This window comes from Nomascus leucogenys, chromosome X, assembly GCF_006542625.1.
Source record: "Nomascus leucogenys isolate Asia chromosome X, Asia_NLE_v1, whole genome shotgun sequence".
NCBI lineage: Eukaryota > Metazoa > Chordata > Mammalia > Primates > Hylobatidae > Nomascus > Nomascus leucogenys.
The window spans coordinates 13,933,086-13,956,958 of NC_044406.1; the positions used below are offsets into that span (position 1 = coordinate 13,933,086).

General features: G+C 39.8%; 1 protein-coding gene across 7 annotated transcripts in view; it reads right to left on the reverse strand.

The window, feature by feature from the left end:
- Nucleotides 1-23,873, reverse strand: part of PIR (pirin) — a 106,829-nt gene that overhangs the window by 63,774 nt on the left and 19,182 nt on the right. For all 7 annotated transcript variants that reach the window (XM_004092366.2, XM_003261080.2, XM_030807150.1 and 4 more), the window contains exons 4-5: nt 9,554-9,637; nt 5,746-5,952 (exon numbers count right to left, since the gene is read on the reverse strand). In XM_004092366.2, the coding sequence (XP_004092414.1) occupies nt 5,746-5,952; nt 9,554-9,637 (291 nt within the window). The remainder of the gene's footprint in view (nt 1-5,745; nt 5,953-9,553; nt 9,638-23,873) is intronic.

Here is a 23,873-nt window from a genome sequence, read left to right on the forward strand (position 1 = left end):
TTTCTATCTTTCAAAAGTAAAAATTAAAAGACATGCCGAGGGAAGTTTCAGGTCCATCCTTATCCCTGCTACCCTCAGCCCAAAGGGAACATTTGTTAAATATCCAGTTTTTAAATCTATCACAGAGCGCTCTGATTTATAAATACAATAAATTAAAAGAGAGGTCTTTGGAAGGGAGAATTCCTTCCCAAGCAAGTGTTGTTTTTCCTTTGCTTGCTCTCTGGGACAGCTGGAGCCTGTTTACTCAAGCTCCCTATGTCAAACCCAGTGCCCCTCTCACACTCTCTGTCATTAGGAGAGTATCTGGTATTTTTCTTTTTTTTAGCTAGATCCATGAACTTGCTGGAATATTTCAAAGGCAAAAAAAGTGTGTGTGTATATGTTACCTGTTTCCATGATTTAACAGTTTTTTTTTAATGCTACTTCAAAATATTGTTCTCCTGAGCTTGAGAAGAAAAGAGCAGCCTCCTGTGGAAAGAGCCCAGCTCTGTCCACATCACACAGTGGACGGAAGCAAATGCAGGAAGGCAGGCGAGGGAGGACCTCCTTAAATGTGCCCAATATAATCAAAGAAGTCAAATTTCCCCTGAAAATGTTCTGAGTTTACTAAGATGCAAAAATGTTTTAAGTTTACCTTCCAGTATTCTGATTGCCCAAAACCCACTGCCGTTTGCATGTGCTATAAAAGTATTCCCCTAAAAGCCACATAAAATATATTTTTAATCAAGTTAAGGTAGAAGGAATACTGACAAAATTGCATTTTGGTGATAAAGTGTTTCCGATAACATCCAGCCCCTAAAAGTCTCTTGGATGAAAGCAAAACCTGGAAAATGTGGGCAGCTATTTCTCTCTAGTTCTGGTACAGGAAAAATCGTGTGTGTGCACCAGTGGCTTGCTGTGGCCAGGAGACTCCATCAGCTCTCAAAGTCACAGGGGATTATTACAGGCTTGATTATAAATTACTTGTCAACCCACAACCAACACAGGCCGATTAGCGGGCAGGTTGCTTGTTGACTAGGAAATAATTGCCCGAGGGACATGGGGTCTTCCAATGCTTGTAGAGCTAAACCGGCAAGGGAGGGGAGATACCCACAAGAAATGCCTAGAAAGCTGGTAAGTATATCCACTATTCTGGAGCTCAAGCCATGCCCTGAAAAGCCACATGGAAGAAGCTAAAGCAGATAAGAAGACACCTGCCTGTGGACTCCCAAGGGGAACCACAAGCCTCTGAACCTTTGTTCACCATTATTGTCACTGCTTCAAGAAACCTGCAAGAACAATTTGGGCCCTGCGAAAGAGTCCACATTTAAAGAAAAAAAAAAAGATCAATCTGGTTTTTATTTCCTTACTTCCTAATCCCTTAAATAGTTTATTTTATTTTAACATATAATTTAGCTAATTTTATTGTTCTCTTTTTAGTAAGCTCATTTTAAGCTTATTTCACTCATTCTTAATCCCTATATTGTCTATCTTCTTACTACTTTACCTTCATTTCTCTTATTCCAGCATCCATGTATATTTTAATGATTTCATTTACTCATTTGAAAATATTTATTGATCATCTGTTATGTCTCAGGCATTGTTTCCGGTGCTAAGTGCACAGTGGTATGATCTGAGTGAATTACGTGAGATGTTTAGCAGGCATTTTTGAAAATTAAATTTTTTAAAGTTTGGTTATCATCCAACACATGAATATACAGACTGTCCATCAGAAGAAAGATTCTTCTGGTTACATTTGTAGGCCACATGAAAACTGTCCAAAGATTTTGTATGGAAGTGAAAGGAGCAACCACTTGTAGAGGGCTTACTCTACACCAGTTCTAAGTACTTTACAATAGCCAACCTAATCCTCCCAGCAACCCTCTGAGCTGGGTCATTATAATCTTCTCCATTTTACAGATGAGAACACTGAGGCACAGCAATCTTAAGAGACTTCTTCAGAGTGAGTCAGTGGTGAGCTGGCCTTGAACCAAGGCCATCTGGCTCCAGATTGCCTTTCTCTAACCCCAGTGGGGCTGAGGCCTCCTCAAGGTTTGCTTCTGACAACAGAATTTAGAGCAGCAGGAGGCAAGTAGAGGCGTGTTTTTGGAAAAAGAATTGTGTTCCAAAGAGAGCTGGCAATAAATATTGCTGATTGGTTGTCTGATAAGGATGGAATGGGGTTTGGAGAATTTCATACTTTCATGAAATAAACATGTGATTTTGACCTTCCAAAAGTGACAGGAACTATTCAAACTATCCCATTTTAGCCTTTTCTCCCTGTTCAGCCTTCACTTTAGACCGTGTTGTCCTGGCAGAATCTTGTTCTGCCTTGGCTTTCCAAGGGTTGAATAAATTCTCAGACACATACAACCTGGGAAACAGGCATACAGCTACCCTTGGTAGTATCAAAAAGACAGTTTTGTTGCTCATAAAAGCGACAGTATCTTATTCAAAACCCCCCTCACCTTTTTTGTGGATGTCGGGACTGAGGTCCAGAAAAGCTAAATAAGATTTGCCAAAATTCACAGTACTAGATCATTTGACATCTTCTATAGCAGCTTAATCAAATGATTTCTCAAGATGGGTAAACTCCTGTGTCTTGGATCCCATGCCCATTATGCACGTTCCAAAGAGTGGTCCCCAGACCACAGTATTAGCATCACCTGGGAGCCTGTTAGAACTGTAGACGCTTAGACCCCACCTCAGATGTGCTGAATCAGAGGCTGCATTTTATCAAGACCCTCAGGTAATTCACATGAATATTAAAGTTGAAGAAGTGCTGGAATTATTGCTAATTCCATTTTCTAGATATTTTAGTTGCAGAGATAGAAGTTGTTGTTGACTCTGTATTGGTTATAAATACATTAATCTCTTGAAATATATATTCTCAGCCTCACCTTGTAATTTAACTTAAAATTATCTTCCTGATGCGAAACAATCTTCAGTTTCTTTTTATGGTAGGTCTAGACCTCTTAAGTCCCAGTCATTCCTTGTTAATCAGATATTAAGGCTTCAGATGTGCAAAACTATGTTTCTTATGAGACCCACAAAGAAATGGCCAGTTGCTCCCTATCTTTAAAATGACTCTTACTGGTGTCCTTTCTTTAGGGCAGGTTAATAACCCTTCCCAAATCACAGCAAATCCCTTTAGCTTAGATGGCAGACATAAATCTCAGCCCAGCTCCTGTTCAAGTTACCGTAAATTAATCAAAATAATAACTGCCACTTATGTGATGCTTACAATGTGTCTGGCACTATTCTGAGAGTTTAATGTATAAAAAGTCACTTAATCTTTATAAAAAAATCCTATTTAATAGATGAGACACTGAGGTCCAGAGAAGGTAACTGGCTTGCCCAAGGCCACACAGCTATTTCATGGTAACGATTCTAACCCAGGCATTCTATCTCCAGAGTCCATGCAGGTAACCACTGCACCACGCTGCCTCTTGAAATCTAAATTAATGCTGCCCATGGTTCCAAGAGGCGTTATTATTAAAATTCACTCATAAGAAATACTGATCATTTACTTAGGAGAATATAATTCACTTCAGAGATTTTATTCAACAAAAATAAATAATAGAAGCTGGCAGATACTAAGACATTATTTTACAAAGTTAAAACATTACCTCTGGTCTCTTATCCTTGGCTGTGATTACCAGACCACATGGTCTGCTGCTTGAAAGTGCTTTACTGGCTCCAACTTTAAATTGCCTTACGATTTCTACAAATGAGAAGTAGTTGTAAACTCTAAGGATTCGTGATATCACTGGCTTTGCTAATCTACTAAATCACTGGTCTGATTTCTCTTTTGAACTGCCAACAGTTCAACTCTTTTTCTAAATCAAATCTTATGGACAATTACAATATATGAAATCGGGCAAAGTCTTGTGCTTTGGTTGAAGCAGAGGGGGGCTTCTTGCCCTCTACTATCCATCTCAGTATCCCCTAAAGGCGTGTCCCTAAAACCTCAGAGTCCTGGAAACAGGGAAGGAAAATACCATGTGAGATGGAGTGAGCAGCTTCATATCTGTATTAATTCAGCTCCCTTTAGACGGCTCTGCCTGATACTATACCGAACAATATCTTTTGCTGCTACACCAAGAAGTCCTCACAGGATCTTAATCCTCTTCTGCAGAGCTCAAGGGAAGGAAACTCCTCACAAACAGCTGAAAAGGGCACTCACTGACCAATGCTTGGCAAAACAGAAACGAGTCACAGAAACACAACAAAGCATCTTTTCCAATGGCAAAGTAAGCAATAGGTCTGCCAGGGGTGTGGACAGCAGTCAGGTATGCTTAACTTTGTGAACTTTAATTTTTTTTTTGTTGTTCAATTACTTTTGTTGGCACTAGAAACACAAAACAAAATAATCCATATACCTAGGCAGGGTACAGGTAAAAAAAATAAAAATAAAAAATAAAAACAGTAAAACTTTGGTTATAGTTCAGGAAATACAAAAACTGGTAAGTCTCAACCAATAACCATGACCAATCTGTTAACCATCCTATGCATCCTACTGAGTGGTTGGTTAGTAGCCACTGCCAAGCCATTATCCCTGATGGTACACATCAAAAAATTAAAATTTGCAGAAGTTAGTTTTAGATCGTTTTAAGTGCTGGTTGTGCACTGGGAGAATGGCAGAGTAACTCCCATTATCTTCATGCACTCAATGCCAGGTTCCATATGTAGTACCCGATGTCAAGGCTTCTCCCAGATACCCTCAGATCCCTTTTAACCATTTCTGTGCCTCCACCTCAAAGTTCATGGCCATAACCAATGACCATTGGGTAAGGGAGCATGAAAGTCCGGCTCCCTTGCCAGGGATGGGCTCGGACATCTCTGAGGCATGTTGATCCTTCAAAGTCCCTTGCAGGATCAAGGTAAAGCCACCCTCTTTAGGACTTTGCCTGAGATGGCAGCCTTGCTTCACTTCCTCCCCTAATTTGTCCTGATTCCTTTTACTGTTCTCCTAGGAACACTTACTTAAAAATCACTTGGATGGGAATCTTCATCTCAGGGTCTGCTTCTGGGAAACCCCACCTAAGAAAACACACTACCTCAAATTTGTTGGTGTGAGGAATCTTATTCTCCTCAGGAGCAGTTCTGGTGTGCAATTAACATGGCATTTGCCGCACCACTTTCCTCCCACAAATATGTCCGTAATCTTTAGCCTAAATTGATTTATTTAATCAAAAAGGTGAGACTATAAACCCAAATAGTATAAAGTCCCAGTTGAAAAGAATGTACAGGGCATGCCATGTATGGGTTAGACAAATTGTCAAGTTAAAATTTAAAAATAAACTTTCTGCAATGTAATAGTGTGCTTTCCTTACATTGCTAAGTTGGGCATAAGTAATTTACATAAATCTTTGTGAAGTGGAGTTTAGTCTTGATTTTTGGTTGTTTGTTTCTTAAAGGTAGCAATCCTGCTCTACTAAGGAGCTATAATTTAAAGCATAAAATTGCACTATAAGTGAAAGGAATTAGGCTAAATCAGCACACATATTAAGACATACTTTGAAAATTGCTCCTTGACCAAACTTTAAATGAGCTTGCTTTCTTGTAATTTTCCTAACTCTATGAGTTTGTATGCAGCAAAAATTTCTGAGTTTTCTTAGGTTGCACTTATTCTGACAACTATGAATCAAGTCAATCCCATGGGACATGAATTTTGGTAAACCTAGTGAGAGCTAACAACCCAGAAGGGGCCAGCCTTATGTCACTGCATGCCTCAGGTTAAATAGACACAATAGCCTGGCTTACCTTTATTCCCAAGGCTTCTCCAGAAATGACAGCAACTGTCACACCATCCTTACTGGGTTTAGGGATTTCTTCACTTTTCAGTTCCTGGTACTGAGGCTCCACCATCTTCTCTGAGCTCCTCAAATTAACCCACAGTTGTAGGCCATGGGCTGGCTCCTCTGAGCAAGGCATCTCGGCGTGCAGAATGCCCCGGCCCGCAGTCATCCACTGCAAACACCAAACCAACAAGAGGGAAACGTAACCAAGCTCCTAATAAGTCTGTAGGTGGAACAATTACAGCACCATCACTAAGCGAGGCATCTTACCAGTGCTGCTATCAGAGCCCCTGGGCATCGAGAGGAATAATAAACATCAGTGACAATTGCTGGGGCCCTTTCCAGTTTTGCAAATGCTTCCTGTGCTTCCTCACTTGAAATCAACACATCGGAACTGGAATTCCCACAAATGGAAGAATCCTCTCTTTGACATCCCTGAGTCTTAGATTAAGCTCTAAGATGGGGAGTTGCAGGAAGATAGTATACTGGGCTGTGTTCTCAGGAGATACAACTTAAGAAGTGAAAAAAGCAGGATTGGGCAGGAGGAGAAGCCGCCCAGCAATACAGTTACTACAGAGGCTTTAGCCAATCCAACAGGGAGCTCTGGAGTTGAGATGAACCCTCAGAATTGTCCCGACTTGAGACAGTGTGGCCAAGTTTTTATATCCCCACATCAGCAAACCATTGACTGTGGGCCATCCCCAAGTAGAAAGCACAACTTTGGGTGAGGCAATTCCCTGCTGCAGAGGGCAGTTCCTAGGGAGGGAAGCAGCTGTGAGCCATCAGCAGCCCGTGTTCCCAGACATTGGAGGATAAATATGTGGGCCTAAAAACACATTTGGAGGTCCCCAGTATCCACTACACTGTGGATGGTTAACTTGTGTCTGTACTTGCTCAGTTCCAGTAATGGAACCCTTGCTACTTGGAGAAACAATTATTGCCTCCACTGTTGTGCAGATTCTTCAAGTGTTTGTTCATGTCTTTATTAAGAGCAGATTAGGGACCAGCCCCAAAGACTAAATCTTGGAATCTGGAGATGAAGGTATGAACATCATAGATGCATTTCCTACCTGTCTTAGTTTGAGTTCTCCCACAGAAGTTCCTGAGACAAAGACATGTGCAGGTTGTTTATTTGGAAAGTGATGCAGAAAGCACAAGTGAGAGAGTAGGGAAGAGTGAGGCAAGGGAGAAAGCCAAAAAGAGTTGTTAATGAGAAGGTTACATCTGTGGACATCTGGAATTCAATCCCACTGGGAACCATATATGTACTTTCAAATTGTTGCATGGAGAAGAGGGGAAGCTAGGGTATTTAGACTCTAATTCCCATCCTTCACTGACCAAGAGTTCCCATGGGAGTGTTAAATCACTGACACATATGGTCTGCCCACATATGGTCAGTGAGCGCTGGAGAAAGCCCTCAGACAGAGTAGCAGCACTTGAGATGGTACTGTACACATACGGGGACCATCAGCACCTGAACTCACAGTTGGGCCAAGGGGCTATGAGGCAGGCCACCAACAGCATCTTCCACACAGCCCTCATCGGGGGAAAAATCCTTAAACAAACAATGTCATGCATCACTATTGCCATTATAATTGTGCTTGCGCTTCGAAGAATGACAGGGTTCTGTGAGCACATGAAGTGTCCTGCTCAGTTCAAGGCAGCTTATCTGAGGGTGCAACCTTCAGGCTGAGATCCAAACAACGAGTAAGAATCAGCCAGGGGAAGGGGAAGAGGAAGAGGATTCCACAGAGAGACAACAGCATGTGAAAAAGAATCTGAGACAGGAATGAGCATTATTAGTTGAAGGATCTGAAAGGAGGCCAGTGCATACTTTAAAGATTTTTTTCTTCCATGAAGTCTAGATTTCCCTCTACTCCCATTTGAAAAGGCTTGTTAAACCTTCTAATGTAGGAGTTGGCAAACTACAGCCTGGGGGCCCAATCTAACCTGCCACGTGTTTTTGTAAAGGTTTATTGGCACACGGCCATGCCCATTCATTGACATACTGTCTATGTCTGCTTTCATGCTTCAATGACAGAGTCTGGTAGTGGCAACGGAGGCCATATGGCCCCCAAAGCCCATTTGCCCTTTATAGAAAAAATTTGTTGACCCTGCTCTAATGCAGTATAAGGTATACCTAAACACCCTCTTATGCTGCATTTCTTCTGTCTAATGATAGTTATTGGTGTCCCTCAAAGACATCCTCCCATTTTTAAGCATTTTCCTTTTCCCTTAAAAGTTCATTTCTTCATATTTTCAATACCTTGGTTATCCTTTTTAGATATGAGCTAGTTTGGCAATACCTTGCCTAAAATGGCCTATATATTGGATCTGGAAGGGGAGAATGGGGTTCTCTTTCCATCCTCATCATTTACTAGCTCTGAGGCCATGGGCATCTGTTTTTAAAAACATCTTTAAATCCCCATTTCCTCATTTTTAAAAATGAGATGAGAATAATATTATGCTTCTTTTTGCTGGGCACAGTGACTCATGCTTGTAACCCAAGCACTTTGGGAGGCCAAGGCGGGTGGATCGCTTGAGCCTAGGAGTTTGAGACCAGCCTGGACAACATAACGAGACCCCATCTCTACAAAAAAATAAAATTAGCTAGGTGTGGTGTTGTGCACCTGTGGTCCCACCTACTAGGGAAGCTAAGGTGGAAGGATCGCTTGAGCTGGGGAGGTCGAGGCTGCAGTGAACCATGAATGCACCATTGCACTACAGCCTGAGCAAGAGAGTGAGGCCCTGTCTCAAAATGATAATAATAATCATACTTATCGCAAAGAGATCATGCATGCGAAAACTCTGAATAAACTGAAAGACACTATGCAATCATCATCCTAATCAATGTGAAGTTACAGTTGTAGAAGAAGTGTTGACCAATGTCTCACACATATGGCTGCTAGGCAGCTCCACGGTGCAGATGGCAGAAGTCACCACTTCTACGATCAGGACATTTCCAGTCATCATATCTACCTTTGCAAGCAGTCTTCATTTCATGTTCTGCTCCAGTGAGAGGTTACTATTGACTTTTCGCCATGACTTTTTTCTTTTGCTTTTTTGTCTTTAAATTTCACTTTCATTGAAATATTATGATTCAAATATGTGAATTTATCATTCCTCAAAACATATATATATAAAATCCCAGAAAGTACCTGGTACAGAGTTTCGACTTACAAAACTGGCAAATATGACCCAACTATTTTGGGGGATTTTAATTGTAACATATCTCAGACAAGACTAGGATGATGGAGGGCTCGAGGTCATTGTCTTAAGTGATAACACCTAACCGTGCAAATGAGTTGGAAGATAAATGATAAATTGTCTCAAATGCAGCAGAGAGGTCTAGAAAGATGAGGACTGAAACAATCACTGAATTTGGCAATTGGGACATCACAAGTGACCATTACCTGAATAGCGTCAGTGAAGATTTGGAAGGGGCTACTGAGAGGCCAAATCTGATTTCAGTAAGTACAAAACGAATGAAAGATAAGGAAGTTGGGATATCATTCCTGATTACTCTTTTGAGAAATGTAAGAAAAAGACTAGGTGGGAGCTAAAAAGTGATTGAGGGGTCAAGGAAAGTGTGAAAGAAGAATGTAAGAGACCTGTGTGGTTTCCAGGCTGAGTAAAAGAATCTGTAGAAAGGGAGAAGTCAAGAATATAATAGAGAGAGTGTGGAAAGGGTGAATGTACTGGAAGTGGGCAGGATCAAGCATGTACACCCAAAAACTACTAAACCACCAGCAATTCCTTGTCCTTGGCCATACCTGCAAATCTCCTGGGTTCATTTTACCAGTGTGTCCACAGAAGTCTTCATGGGCCATGCTGCCCCCTTCCAGGAGGTAGGATACCTTTGAAAAATAAACAGGAAAAAAAAGTAGATCCTTTGCCTATTTTTAAATTGGGTTATTATTTAATTATTCCTACTGACTTGTATGAGTTCCTTGTATATTTTGGAACTTAATCCCTTATTGGATAATATGGTTTGCAAACATTTTCTCCCATTCCATGAGTTGCCTTTTCATTAAAAAAAAAAAAAATAGGCAAAGGACTTGAATAGACACTTTTCCAAGGAGGACATACAAATGGCCAACAGGTATATGAAAAGGTAGTCAACATTGTCAGAAAAATGCAAATGAAAGCTACAATGATATATCATCTCACATCTGTTAGGACAGCTACTAGCAAAAAGTCAAAAGATAACAAGTGTTGGTGAGGGTATGGAGAAAAGGGAATCCTTATACATTGCTGGTGGAATGGTAAATTAGTATAGGCATTATGGAAAAGAATATGGAGGTTCTTCAAAAGATGAAAAATAGAACTCCTATACAACACAGCAATCTCATCCTGGGTATATATCCAAACAAAATAAAATCACTATCTCAAAGAGTTATTTTACACTCCCATGTTCATTGCAGCATTATTCATACTAGCCAAGATATGGAAATAACTAGACTATCTGTTGACCAATAAATAGATAATGTGGTATATATACACAGTGGAGTACTATTAAGCCTTAAAAAAATAAGGAAATCTTGCCATTTTCAGCAACACGGATGAACCTGGAGGATATTATGCTAAGTGAAATAAGCCTGACACAGAGGGACAAATACTGCATGATCTCACATAAACAGAGCAGAAGGGTAGCTACCAGGGGTCAAGAGGTAGGGAACATGGGAAGATGTTGATTAAAGGGTACAAACTTGCAGTGACAAAATGAATATGTTCTGAAGACCTAAAGCACAGCATAGTGACTAGAATTAATAGTAAGTATTGTACACTTAAAATTTCCCAAGAGAGTAATCTTCTGTGCTCTCACCACAAAAATAGGTAACTATGTGAGGTAATGGATACCTTAGCTTGATTGTGGTAATCATTCCACAATGTATACATACATCAAATCATCACGTTGTACACCTTGAATATAAACAATTTTTATTTGTCAACTGTACCTCAATAAAGCTTGAAAAAAAGGAAAAAGAAAAAGTAGTTATTGGGTAGCTGTGAAGATGTGTTTGCTTTTTCCACAGAAAATGTGTTGAGGAAAGTGTCAGGAGCAACTAAGTGGCGTAAACTGAGATAAAGAATCTCTGTGACTGGGCCACATTAGCCATACAATGTCTTTGACAGAACTTCACCTAGGTGCCCCTTCCTCCTAGCAGATGCATCCCTGAGCCTGCCAGAGCTCACAGCTGAGTGAAAAGAGCCGCCACTCACCCCTTCAGCCCAGCAGATGATGGCCCTGGCATGGTGGGCCCTGGAGATCGGGGTGAAAGAGAGACGGCTCCTGTTGAACCAGCAGGGTCCCTGTTACCAAGGCTTGTTCACACAGGTGTGTGGGATGAGATATGTGATGTCTCCACACCTTCACCAAAAAGCTGCCCCAGGAAATCCAAAGGAAACATATTTCTGACACCAAGCACACAAACTCGCTAGGTGCTCAATAAATGTTTACAAAATATGTTAAATGAATTCATAGAAATTAAAGTCAACTTTTCCAGGGACATGTCCATACTAAATCTAAAAGTGGAAAGAAATTCTGTGCTGCCCAATACAGTAGCCACTAGCGACATGTAGCTATTTAAGTTTAAATTAATTAAAATTAAATAAAATTGGCTGGGTGTGGTGGCTCACACCTGTAATCCCAGCACTTTGGGAGGCCAAGGTGAGCGGATCACCTGAGGTCAGGAGTTCAAGACCAGCCTGGCCAACATGGTGAAACCCTGTCTCTACTAAAACTACAAAAAAATTAGCCGGGCGTGGTGGCAGGCACCTGTAATCCCAGCTACTGGGGAGGCTTAAGCAGGAGAATCACTTCAACTTGGGAGGCGGAGGTTGCAGTGAGCCGAGATCGCACCATTGCACTCCAGCCTGGGCAAAAAGAGTGAGACTTCATCTCAAAACAAAAAAAATAAATAAAACAACAACAAAAAAATTAAGTAAAATTTAAAATTCAGCACCTCAGGTGCATCTGCCACATTTAGGGTGCTCAAAAGCCCCATCCGGCTAATGGCTATCATATGGGACAGTGCAGATTATAGAACATTTCCATCTTTACAGAAAATTCCCTTTGATAGCACAGATTTAGATAGAATGAATTTGAAAATCACTAGTCAACTATGGTAGGCATTTTGTGTAGATAGAAAAACCTTCCCAGGACTTTCTGCAATCACAGTACCTTTTGGTAGAACAAGACTTGCATCAACTCTAAAAAGCAGAAGAAAATTAAATGCTTCTTATTCCATTATTCTACTAAAGGGAAAAATCAAGCAACTCTAAACTTCTCATTTTAAGGCTATAGTGATTACTCTAGCAAATAAAGATTAAAAGATACCAAATAATTAGCAAGAATTTAAAATTACCTCAGGAACATGGCAACATTGTTATTGGAAATATACAATTTAGCACTTAAAGCATAAAATGTTGTGTGTCAGGACATGGGCTCTTTTTGTATAATCTATTTGGATTCGACATCCATTTTATATGCATTTGGGAAATTTATCAGTAACTCCTTCAAGAAATACCTAAATCCACAATAAACAACAGAGTGGAAATATTATAAGATTTAAAGAAGAAAGAAAAACAAAAAATGCCCAGTAGGCAAGAGAAGAGAAAATATTTATGAAGTTCTCAGCATATACATCAGATATTGCTGTTTTACACAAACAAAATTGTTCTTTCCTCCTCTATACAAGCACTCATCGAATATGTCAAAGCCAGATTGTTTTTGTTGTCTATGTTTTTGCTTTATCCTAAGGCATAAAAAGTAGACCTAAATAGTCTTTTTTTATATGAAAATTCAAAAAATTGTTTTAAAAATCATAAATGGCAATGGTTACTATTTTGCCCTACACATTTGTATATTTAGGACATAATCATATCAATTCAAATATATAAAACCTATGATACAATAATTTTAAAATAATATATTGAGAAGGTAAGTGCACCAACAACATTCATTGAACAAATACTCACTGAAGTCCTATAATGTCTTAGGTACTGTGTTGGGAGATAAAAAGGTGGAGAAGACAGACACAGTAATTGTCTTCATGAAGCTTATATTCTCATGAGGAAGACCTATAGTAAGTAGGACTGGTAGATTTGAAAGTAGAAGTTGAGTTTGCAGAGCCAAGCCCCCTCCACTCTCCCTCCTCTTGAGACTCAGCCTACCCACAGAAAGCAAGTGTCCTCTTTCTCTCTTTGTCTCCGTGAGAGGGACTAGCACCCGTGGTGGTAGCCTACAGGGGTCTAGCACAGCTGGTGAGATCTGAGTAAGTCTGCCTTATTTTCAGGTACAGTATTCAGAAGCCCACCTGCCCGCAGATATAAGCCACCTTCTCCAGTATCAGCTTTATCAGAAATAAAGGTATTTTTGTCTGCCATCTTTCTTACTCCTTTATCTTCTCAATTGGTTGAGAATTCAGGCTGGGAGAACGAGTTATTATTTATTATGCCTCCTAATACCTAAACTAAAAGCAATAAAAGGCTTGCTACTGTCATGTTGTTGACGTTTTATATTGCAGATTTATAATAAACTCTCCTCTTTCTGAGCTAACTTTATTGGACGCCAGTTCTTGAATCAAAATATTTATAGAGCATGTAATACAGTGCAAATCAGGGTTGGCTGACACAAGGACTCTCCACGTTTCATCCTGCAGAACAATATCATTGAGGTATACTGTGAACAGAATAGCCTAGGCAGGGCTTTTACCCCAGAAGGTCACAGGCAGATGGCTAGAAAAATTAGAGGTTCTAGGTTTGAAGTCTAAAACCCCCATCTGGGAACTTGCTATGGTAATGGCAACAATGCAACATTGGCACAGGGATAGAAGAGACCCATTTGTATGGGAAATTAATATATGAGAGTAGCAATTTCAAATCAGTGGGGCAAGGATGTATTTCCCAGTGAATGATGTTGGAACAAATGACCATATGAGAAAAGACAGTAATCCCCCACTACATACAAAAACATGTTCCAAATAGATGAAAGATTTAAATGCAAATAGTACACTTCTGAGATTTAAATCTAAGGAAACAAAAAATATAAGATTTTCTGCACAATTCCATTCTCTGCAATATTTACTGTAATAGCAAAAGACAGGGACATTCTGGATGATAGGTTAATAAGTAACACAACTAAATTACAGTGTAGCCATATAAGAGAATACTGTGCAACTGTTTAAAAGTGATATAGATCTTTACTGACACAGAAAAAAATGAAATATTATTTAATTGAAAAAGCAGGTTACAGAACAGCAATTCTATTTAAAGGGGACAAATAAAACAATGTATTTAAATGGACTCATTTAAATAAAACAATGTATTTAAATGGACTCATTTAAATAAAATTATCCAGTTGTGTTAGTATGCATGCAGGTGCCTGGATGAACATACACCACAATGTGAACAGTGGTCATCTCCAGATAGTAGAATTTCAGATATGTTTCTTTCCATTTTTCTGTAATAATTAATTGACTTTTATACAATGGAAACAACTTTTTTATTTTGGAAAAAACAAAGATGCTGCCGCTAATCAGTGGATGAAAGTAAGTGGTATAGTTTATTTTACATAGATGCTGAGGAATATCTTGTTCCCTGCTTAGGTGAACTGGGGCTGGATAGAAAGGCAGTGAGACACAAGGAGAAACACTAAGAATCAGAAGAGTAACTCTATATTACATGTAGGACAATGCAGCTCCGACTTTAACATGTGTTACTGTGTGGAAAAGACCTGCATTTTTTATAGAGAACGCTTATGTCAGAATAGGAACAAAGCATTTAGGATCTAATACAAAGCTTAAAAATTTAAGGGGACAAACAAAAGCTTCCAGATTTCAAACAATCAGCCAAACTATAAGGGGTGGTGTCTAGAATTGCTTTTCTTTTCCTGCTGCACATGCATTTTTAATTAAAATAATTGCATGAGAAAGGCAATCTCCATTCTGTTTGGGCTGAAGCTCCCTTTTGGGCTCTCAAAGGAGTCCCTTTCAAATCATATTCTTTTCCATCCCCAAATATTTTTCAATTCTCCAAGCCTAAGGGCTTTCAGGTTGCTAACCATCTAAAAATATGTCAAGCAACTTGAAAAAGTAAATTGTGGTGAGTATGACTCATTTAAGGATGAAAATCTAAGTGGACATCAAGATTTTTTTTTCCCCAAATTTGATTTTAGGAAGCAATTTCAACACTTTTTTAAAAAGATTCAGGAAACAGTTATCCTCCCTTTCCTCTACTTTTGCAGTGTGGATGTTCCTTTCCCTGGTTATACAATTAAACCTCGTTGCTCCTATCCTAAATATCATAAAATCTGAATTAGAGAAGTCTGGTCAATGAAGTTTTATTGAATACAAAATGCCTACCTTTTACTACTTAAAGCAAAAAACATACTTTCAGCCTTTGGGGAAAAAAAATCAGAAACCAAGGAAACCACTGACCTTTTACTTATTATAACCTTTTATTTGTTTTTTTGCTAAGTAGTGTAAATGCTAGACTGAGACTTTACATATAAATTAATGTCTGTAGAGGATTTTTTAAAAAACTGAAGCAGTACTTCTGAGAGTTGACACAATCCAGATGATTTTTTAGGGCATTACATAATCACAAACACCTGGAGAATTGCCGTGGGTGGCTGACGAATTGTGAGTGTTATGTTTAAACTCAAGAGTTGCATGTGTCTAATTAAGTAAGAAATTTGTAATCTGAAACAGGTGTTTTCTTAAAGTACTTGACGTGCTTCTTGGTCCTGCTTCCTCTTTTCCGCCTTCTAATTCTTTCCGTGAGTCTTTACTAAATATTTTTGCTTCCTTGTCAGTTCTTATTTCCTTGTGGGTTTGTGTTTGGGGTCAGAAAGACAAAACACACAATAGTGATGAAAGAAAAGTGTCACTTGCCATGTGAAGTTTAGGAAAGGTGTACCTCAAGGAGCTATAAATTAATTCTGAAGAATTACAACACAAGAGATAATATAGTTTGTTGTTTCTTTCTGGCTGGTATTTAGAAGGCAGAGTCTGAGTACCTTATTCAGTGTTTGGGAATAAGATGCAAGACCTCTTGTTTAAAGCAAAACGTTTATATTACAGGGATAACTATGTTTTCCTTTAATTTCCATTTGCTTTAAAATGGTGGCTTTTTTTTTTTTTTTTTGTCTACTAGTGGCTTGGTAGGAAAAAGAGAAAAACAAAACAAAACACGAGTTGAGGTCATGGCTGATGAGAGATGCCAGCAAGGAACATATTGCATAATAGAAGCTGCTAACTGGTCTTGAAGGATGTCTGAATCCATACAATTAAGGACTCAAGTTATTTTACAAAAATGTTTTCATGACTTGAGTAGAAACCTGGAAAATCACCCCACTAAATTGACTCACCCAATCCCAACCCCACATACGCACCTTCACAAGTTCCAAAAGGTGGTTTTAACAAAAGGGAAAAGATAACCAACACGGTTCAGGTATTCGGCCAATGGATAAATCCGAGTGTTTTAAAGCTCTACCAGGTCCTGCCTTACATTTCCCTGCCACCACTCTGCAGAAGCACCAGTGCTTCAGAGACTCCCGCCACTCTGCCCCCTGCAGGTGTGGCCCTGTCTCCAAAAACTACTCCAGCTTTGGGGCTCTGGTGCAAACCTCGGGTTTGCCATTTACCAGGTTTGGTATGCAGGGTGAAGTCCCTTCACTTCTTGGAGGCTCAGTCTCCTCATGTACAGCATAGACCTGGGAGGTGAGCTCTCCGAGAGTGGTAAGGACTAAGTGAGTAATGTGTGCAAAGCACCTGGCCCATAACAGGTGAAGGGTAAGTTCTAGAGTTGGCACAGCCACCACAGCTCCGTGGGCAGAGATCCCATTCGTGGATCTTCATTCACACTTCCTGGAATAGTTCCCCCCACCCCCTCCAATAGTCTCATAGTTCACCTCCTTGCTTCACTCAGGCCTCTGTTCAAATGTTACTGCCTAAGAAAGGCCACCTCCAACCAGCCCATCTGGTCTAATTTATCAACCAATTCTTTATCCTCCAATCATGGTTTGTTTCTTCTTCCTAGCTTTTTCACCATGGGACACTATATTATGTAACTATTTGTTATTCATTTATTGTCTGTCTTCATTAAGAGAATGTAAGCCCCATGAAGGCAGGGACTTTTTTAACTTAGCTACAATGGTGCCTAGCATACAGCTGGCACTGAAGATTTGTTCAATGAATGAATGAATTGATCAATCAATCGATGGATGGATGGATGAATAGCATCTTATATTTGCATAGTGTTTCAGCATTTACAAAGCATCTGATCGTGGAAATATGTGATCACCTATATATTATTGGTGAAAACATCATGGCTTAGTGAGATTAAGGTTACAGTTAATAATAGCAGAACAGGCCAGGCGCGGTGGCTCACACTTGTAATCCCAGCACTTTGGGAGGCCGAGGCGGGCGGATCACGAGGTCAGGAGATCGAAACCACGGTGAAACCCCGTCTCTACTAAAAATACAAAAAAAATTAGCCGGGCGTAGTGGCGGGCGCCTGTAGTCCCAGCTACTCGGAGAGGCTGAGGCAGGAGAATGGCGTGAACCCGGGAGGCGGAGCTTGCAGTGAGCCGAGATTGCGCCACTGCACTCCAGCCTGGGTGACAGAGCGAGACTCCGTCTCAAAAAAAAAAAAAAAATAATAGTAATAACAGCAGAACAAGGATCTAAACCAACATTATCTGTCCCTGAGAATAAAACTACTTTCACTCCCCCACCCCCATGCTGCCTCACAAATGCTGATGGCATATTGCCAGTAACGTATGTGCTGGGAGCACAGGGCTTGTCTCAGAGGAGAAATCCCATAACAATTGCAATAGGAGCCAGAACTGCAGGGATTTCACACAGGTAACAAGGGGACTTTGCCAACTTCAATGGCTTCAGGCAAACTGGCTATTTCAGGCAAAGAAAGGGTCCTACTGCTAATATACACAAAGCTGAAAATAGGCCTCATGATTTCTGAGTGAAGGGAGTAGGTTTATGGAAGATCCCAAAGCTACAGGATCCTGAGATGAGGTGATCATGAAATCCTTCTTTGGTGTGGGTATCGAAGAGTTCTACCTACCATTTAACTACAAAGAAAAGAACAACTGACTTATTTGTCTCTTATTTTTTTACGTTGTTCCCATTCTCAAGTCTCCCAAACCTATTTTTTTCCTTTCACTCTGATTAAAATTTCTGACTTGGACATCAAGGTTCTATGATAATCATATTCCCAAACCTAACTATTCAAAAGAGCTGAATTACAAACTCCCTCAGAAACTTCCAGCTGCCTCTAGAACCCCAGGACCAGGAATGCCCCTTCTCCTTCAAACCCAGATCAGGAATAAATGTTTTGGGGAATCTCTTCAGACAAGCTACGCCTGGGTCGCCATGTAATCAGCAGCCCAACTTCTTAACTGGCACCACCTACATCTGGCAAAACTGTGCTCAAGATGTTCACTCCCATTGTTTTAATTTCCATGTTATACTGAAGGGGCCTGAAGGGAATGGTTTGCTAACTTCTATGACTACCCAAATTTCCACATACAAAAGTGTTCTCTCTGTACCTAAGGAAGAAAAACGGGTAGTCAGAACTATTGTTGCTTAAGAGAGCCCTCTGCTGACACAAATGATGTGTGCTCATTCTTTTCCTAAAATCAAACCTCACCAAACCAGATCTGTCTTGCCAATAGATCCACTGATTACTAAATACGTCTTGTAGCACATGCATGGCGTCTCTGCTTAAAGACTGTGTGTCACTGTGGCAGGTTGCCATCTAGTCTTTAAGGGATCGGCTATGTTGTGGCGTAGAGGGAAGTTCTTCTGCTTAGTACAGTCTCCAGTTAAAAGTTGTTAAGGCAGACACCTAAGAATGAGGTGCCTGAAAACACTTGTTTGCACATATGGTCTTGGGCAGGTTTGGGACTCACAGGGGTCTTACAGAGGAATAGGTTTCAGAGACTCATGTCAATTTTCCTTTTAATATTTTGTTAAAATTTCATTATAATAATATTTAATTAAGCAGCTGACACCTTTTTATGGGTACATTATTATTATGATTCCCTGATTCAATTCACTGTAGATTTAATTTCTCAAACTTTTAGTGAGTGTGATAATTGTACTTGATGTTATTCAGCCCCAGGCCCCAGAATTTTGGACATCAAGAAGCAATAAAACATTTTATAATAAAGGGGTCGGAGAGAGGATGCCAATTTTTTGCCTTCCTTAGTCTTTTAAAAATAAAAGTTAAATTTTGGAATAATTTTTAAGTTTACATAACAATTGTAAAGACAGTATGGAGAGTCCACCCAGCTTCTCCCGCCATTAACATATTATATAACCTCAGAACATTTGCCAAGACTAAGAAACCAATTTTGATACATTGCCATTAACTAAATTATATCACTTATGTGGCTTTCACCAGTTTTTCTATGAATATCCATTTTTGGTCCAGGATCCATGTGATCATGTCCCCTTGGTTTCTTCCATCTGTGACAGTTTCTCACTCTTTCCTTGTTTTTCATGAGCTTGATAATTTTGAAGAGTACTGGTGAAGTATTTTATAGAATACTCCTCAATGGTGGGTGGTGGTGCCAACTTTTAGATTCAGATTGTGAAAGGTAAAAATTATCCACTATAGTCATCATTTCATAAAAGAAAGGCCATTCTAACAACCAAAACAAGGAAGAATAGCAATATCTGAATAAAGAACAGTCTTTTAAATAAAATAAATTTATCTCTAGGAAAAGGCCCACTACTTTGCTAATCATTCCTCCCTCCCCTTTCTTTTTCTTTCTTTCGTTCTGGCCCGCCCAAGATAAAATGTCATTACAAACTCACAAACAGGAAGTCAGGAATCACCTAGAAGGAACACAGTGGTCATTGCTTCCATACCTTCAGGGAGCTACCACTCTAGCAGAAGATAAACCACTAAAATATGCAGACAAGAGAAATGAAAGCTAAAGAGAAGTACAAGCAAATCTAGAAGAAAGATTGTGACAAAGATTCCAGAGGAATGAGGGAGTAATTCGTGGAGAAGGAATCCTCCCAGGTGTGTCTTAAAAAGAAGACATAATTTATTTCCCCCCACTCAATTTTTCTCTCTCTTTCTTTCTTCTTTCTTTCTTTCTTTCTGTTTCTTTCTCTTTCTTTCTCTTTTTCTTTCTTTCTTTCTCTTTCCTTCTTTCTTTCTTTCTCTCTCTCTCTCTCTTTTTTTGACAGTTTCACTCTTGTTGCCCAGGCTGCAGTGCAATGGTGCGATCTCAGCTCACTGCAACCTCCATCTCCTGAGTTCAAGCAAATCTCCTGCCTCAGCCTCCCGAGTAGCTAGGATTACAGGCGCCCACCACCACGCCCAGCTAATTTTTTGTATTTTTAGTAGAGATGCGGTTTCACCATGTTGGCCAGGCTGGTCTTGAACTCCTGACCTCAAGTGATCCACCCGCCTTGGCCTCCCAAAGTGCTGGGATTACAGGCGTGAGCCACCGCGCCCGGCGCACTCTGGCCCCCCACCCCCTCAACACTCAATTTTTCTACTTAAAAACTCTTGGAATGTAGCCTTTAAGACATGAATGGTTTTTGTTTGTAATTGCAATGTGGTGTGGGTAGGATGTATAGGGAAATTTGCTGGGAATTTATTTGGACTACTTTCAAAGACTATTTCAGTTAAATTTCTACTCCCTCATGTGACCTACGCTTGTTAACAAAGACCAGGCTTTAATTCTTTGCTGTGGGAACTGTCCTGTGCACTGTAGGAGGGTTGGCAGCATCTCTGGCCTCTACCCACTAGATGGCAGTAGCACTCCCCAGTTGTGACACTCAGAAATGACTACAGAAATTGCCAAATGAGTCGCTTCTCGGGCTTTTGGCTAAGATCAAGTGTAGAAATTGCCATATGACCCAGATGGACAAATCACCTCCAGTTGAGAACCACTGACATAGACAGCACTCCACAAAAAGCAGAACTTTTAGGCTAAAGATGGTTTTATTTTAACAGGATTGTGTTGACAGTTTCAGGATGTGAAATATTGTTCATTCATCCATAGCTAGAGATCAAGCTTGGGCTTTGAAGCTTGGGCCTTCCCCAGTAATGGCCCAACCTAAAATTTTAGACCCTATAATACTCCTTCACCTCCCATCCTTCCACATCCCATTTGTAAGCCCAATTAGATGACTCACTGTTTCTACTATATCCCCATACTGCGACTTTTGCCTTTACCTCCACTATCCAGAGAGTCAAATCTTACTTATTGGTTAAGGCCTTACTAAATGGGCAAATTTTCCCTGAAGCCCTCCCAGATCCTTCTGTTAGAAGGGATAGCTTCTGCCTCAAAACATGAAACTTCTTCAACTATACCCACCTTGTTCCTCCTTAATTATTTTCTAACTTTCATGCAAATTGAAAGTCCTCTGCCTCCACTTCTAAACTCATGAGTGCACTCACTATTTTAATATCCTTTCAGCTAGGGAAGGTGTTGTGGAGGAGAAAGTTATGCTTTTGATTTAAGGCACTCTTAAATCTCATGGGCCCCTCTAATGGTGCACAAATGTTTTCTAGAGAAAGTCCTCATCCCCATTACACATTGGCATATATTATTAGTTTATCTGGTTGACAGGAATAGAACACAGGTAAGGTTCACTTTATCTGGAGAGGGCAAACCCAAGTAGGAGACCTCAGCAAGAGTTCCTGGAGAACAAGTGATCATCAGGACCTTCACTAACCATGAGGGCACAGTTTATCTTTAAATATCTGAATGGCTGGTATGCGAAGAAGGAATTTTGAAAACATGAATTTCTTAAATAATTAACAAGTACAACTAAACATTCTAAAGGTACAAAGAGAAAAAAAGGGTTCAGCGAAAACCAATAATCTTGTCCACAACTTTCCCTTGTCACCCACTAATCTTCCCTAGAGGTCACATTACGAGTTTCTTGGGGGTCCTTTCAGAGATAATCCAGGCAAGTCCATGAATAAAGGTGTAAATGGCAACAACCCAAGTGTCCACCAGTGGATGACTGGATAACAAAACGTGGTCTATCCATACAATAGAATATCCATACAATAGAATATTAGGCATATAAAGAAATATATATGCTACAAACTGAATGAACCTGGAAAACATTATGCTAAGTGAAAGAGACCAAACACAAAAGGCCACATACCATATGATTCCTTTTATATAAAATAGTCAGAATAGACAAATAGAGACAGAATGTGTGGTTCCTAGGAGCTGGAGGAAGGAAGAATGAGAAAAGACTGATAATGAGTTCAGGTTTACTTTCTGGGCTGATCAAAGTGTTCTGGAATCAGCAGTGATGGTTGTACAATCCTATAAATATATAAACCACTACTTTTTAAAAAGCTTTGTAAATACATATTTGTACCTGTTATGACGTGTTCATTTTCTCTCTAAACACCATTTTCTTTGGGTACTATAACATGTATTTTGTAATTTTATTTTATTTGCATCAGGATAGTCTGTAGAAACAATCATTCATTATAATAATCCATCTTTCCCACAATAAACTTGGCAATAAGCCATTTAAAAAAGAAAAAAGGCATAGTTTTTGCTTTTTATATAAATGCTACACTATGCCACAAGAATTGTGCACCTTGCCTCTGTCACTTTCCAAATATCAAGATTGTTCTATATTAGGACCTATCAAGCCATGTCATTCTCCTTAATGACTGCATGGTAAGCCATGCTATTGGACACATATATTTAAAGTACTGGTTCTCAGCCAGGGGTGATTTTGCCCTCTCTCACATCCCCAGAGGACAGTTGACAATGTCTGGAGACTTTTTTTATTGTCACAACTGAGTGTAGGCAGATGCAATTGGCACCGAGTGGGTAGAGGCCAAGGACGCTGCTAAACATCCTGCAATGCATGGAACAACCCCCCATAGCAAAGAATTAAGCGTCCAAAAAGTCACCAGTTGTGGAGGTTAAAAAAAAAACAATCTAAACAGTTTATGATTGATGAATATTTAAATTGGCTACAATATTTGTCTTTATAGATAATGCTGCATAACATTCTTTCAAATATATAATAATTTTCTTATAGATAATTTCTAGATATATAATTATTCCTCTACTATTTTGAATACTTTTTTATTTTTATTTATTTATTTATTTATCTATTTTTGAGACAGAGTCTTGCTCGTTGCCCAGGGTGGAGTGCAACGGCGCAATCTCAGCTCACTGCAAACTCCATCTCCCGGGTTCAAACCATTCTCCTGCCTTAGCTTCCCAAGTAACTGGGATTACAGGCGCCTGCCACCACGCCAAGCTAATTATTGTATTTTTAGTGGAGACAGGGTTTCACCATGTTGGCCAGGCTGTTCTCGAACTCCTGACCTGATGATCCGCCTGCCTCGGCCTCCCAAAGTGCTGGGATTACAGGGGTGAGCCACCGCGCCCAGCCTCTGTTTTTTATTTTTTAAAAACTGTACCAGAATAAACATTTGTTAATAAGCCTTTCTTCTTACTTTGGATTTTTCCCAGAAATAGAGTCATAGAAGTAGGATTACTGGGTTAAAGGAGAATAACTTTTTTCTAGGGAATTATATCGGGTTCTTACTGCCATTATGAGTACGATGCTTTCCCCTGTTAAAAGAAAACTTCAGACAAATTAAATTTAACAGAGTTTGATGGACCAAGAAAAAAAAATGATTCGCAGATCTGGCAGCCCCCAGAATCACAGCAGATTCAGAAAGACTCCAGGGATGCCACGTGGTCAGAACAAATTTATAGACAACAAAAGGAAAGTGACGTACAGAAATCAGAAGTGAGGTACAGAAACAGCTGGATTGGTTCAAACAAGTGTTTGCCTTGTTTGAACACTCAGCAGTGTATGAGTGCTTGAAGTATGGCTGCTGGGATTAGCCAAGACCCAGCTATTGTTACAGGCACATACTTCTAAGTTAGGTTTTCAATCTTGTCTATCTATTAATTTAGGTTATGGTGCGTCCACAAGGACTCAAATATAGAAATACAGAGTCCTTCTCAGGCCATATTTAGTTTGCTTTAACACCACCATTACATCTGATTGTTGCTTTTAAGCAGGAGAATTATTGAATTTTTTTTTT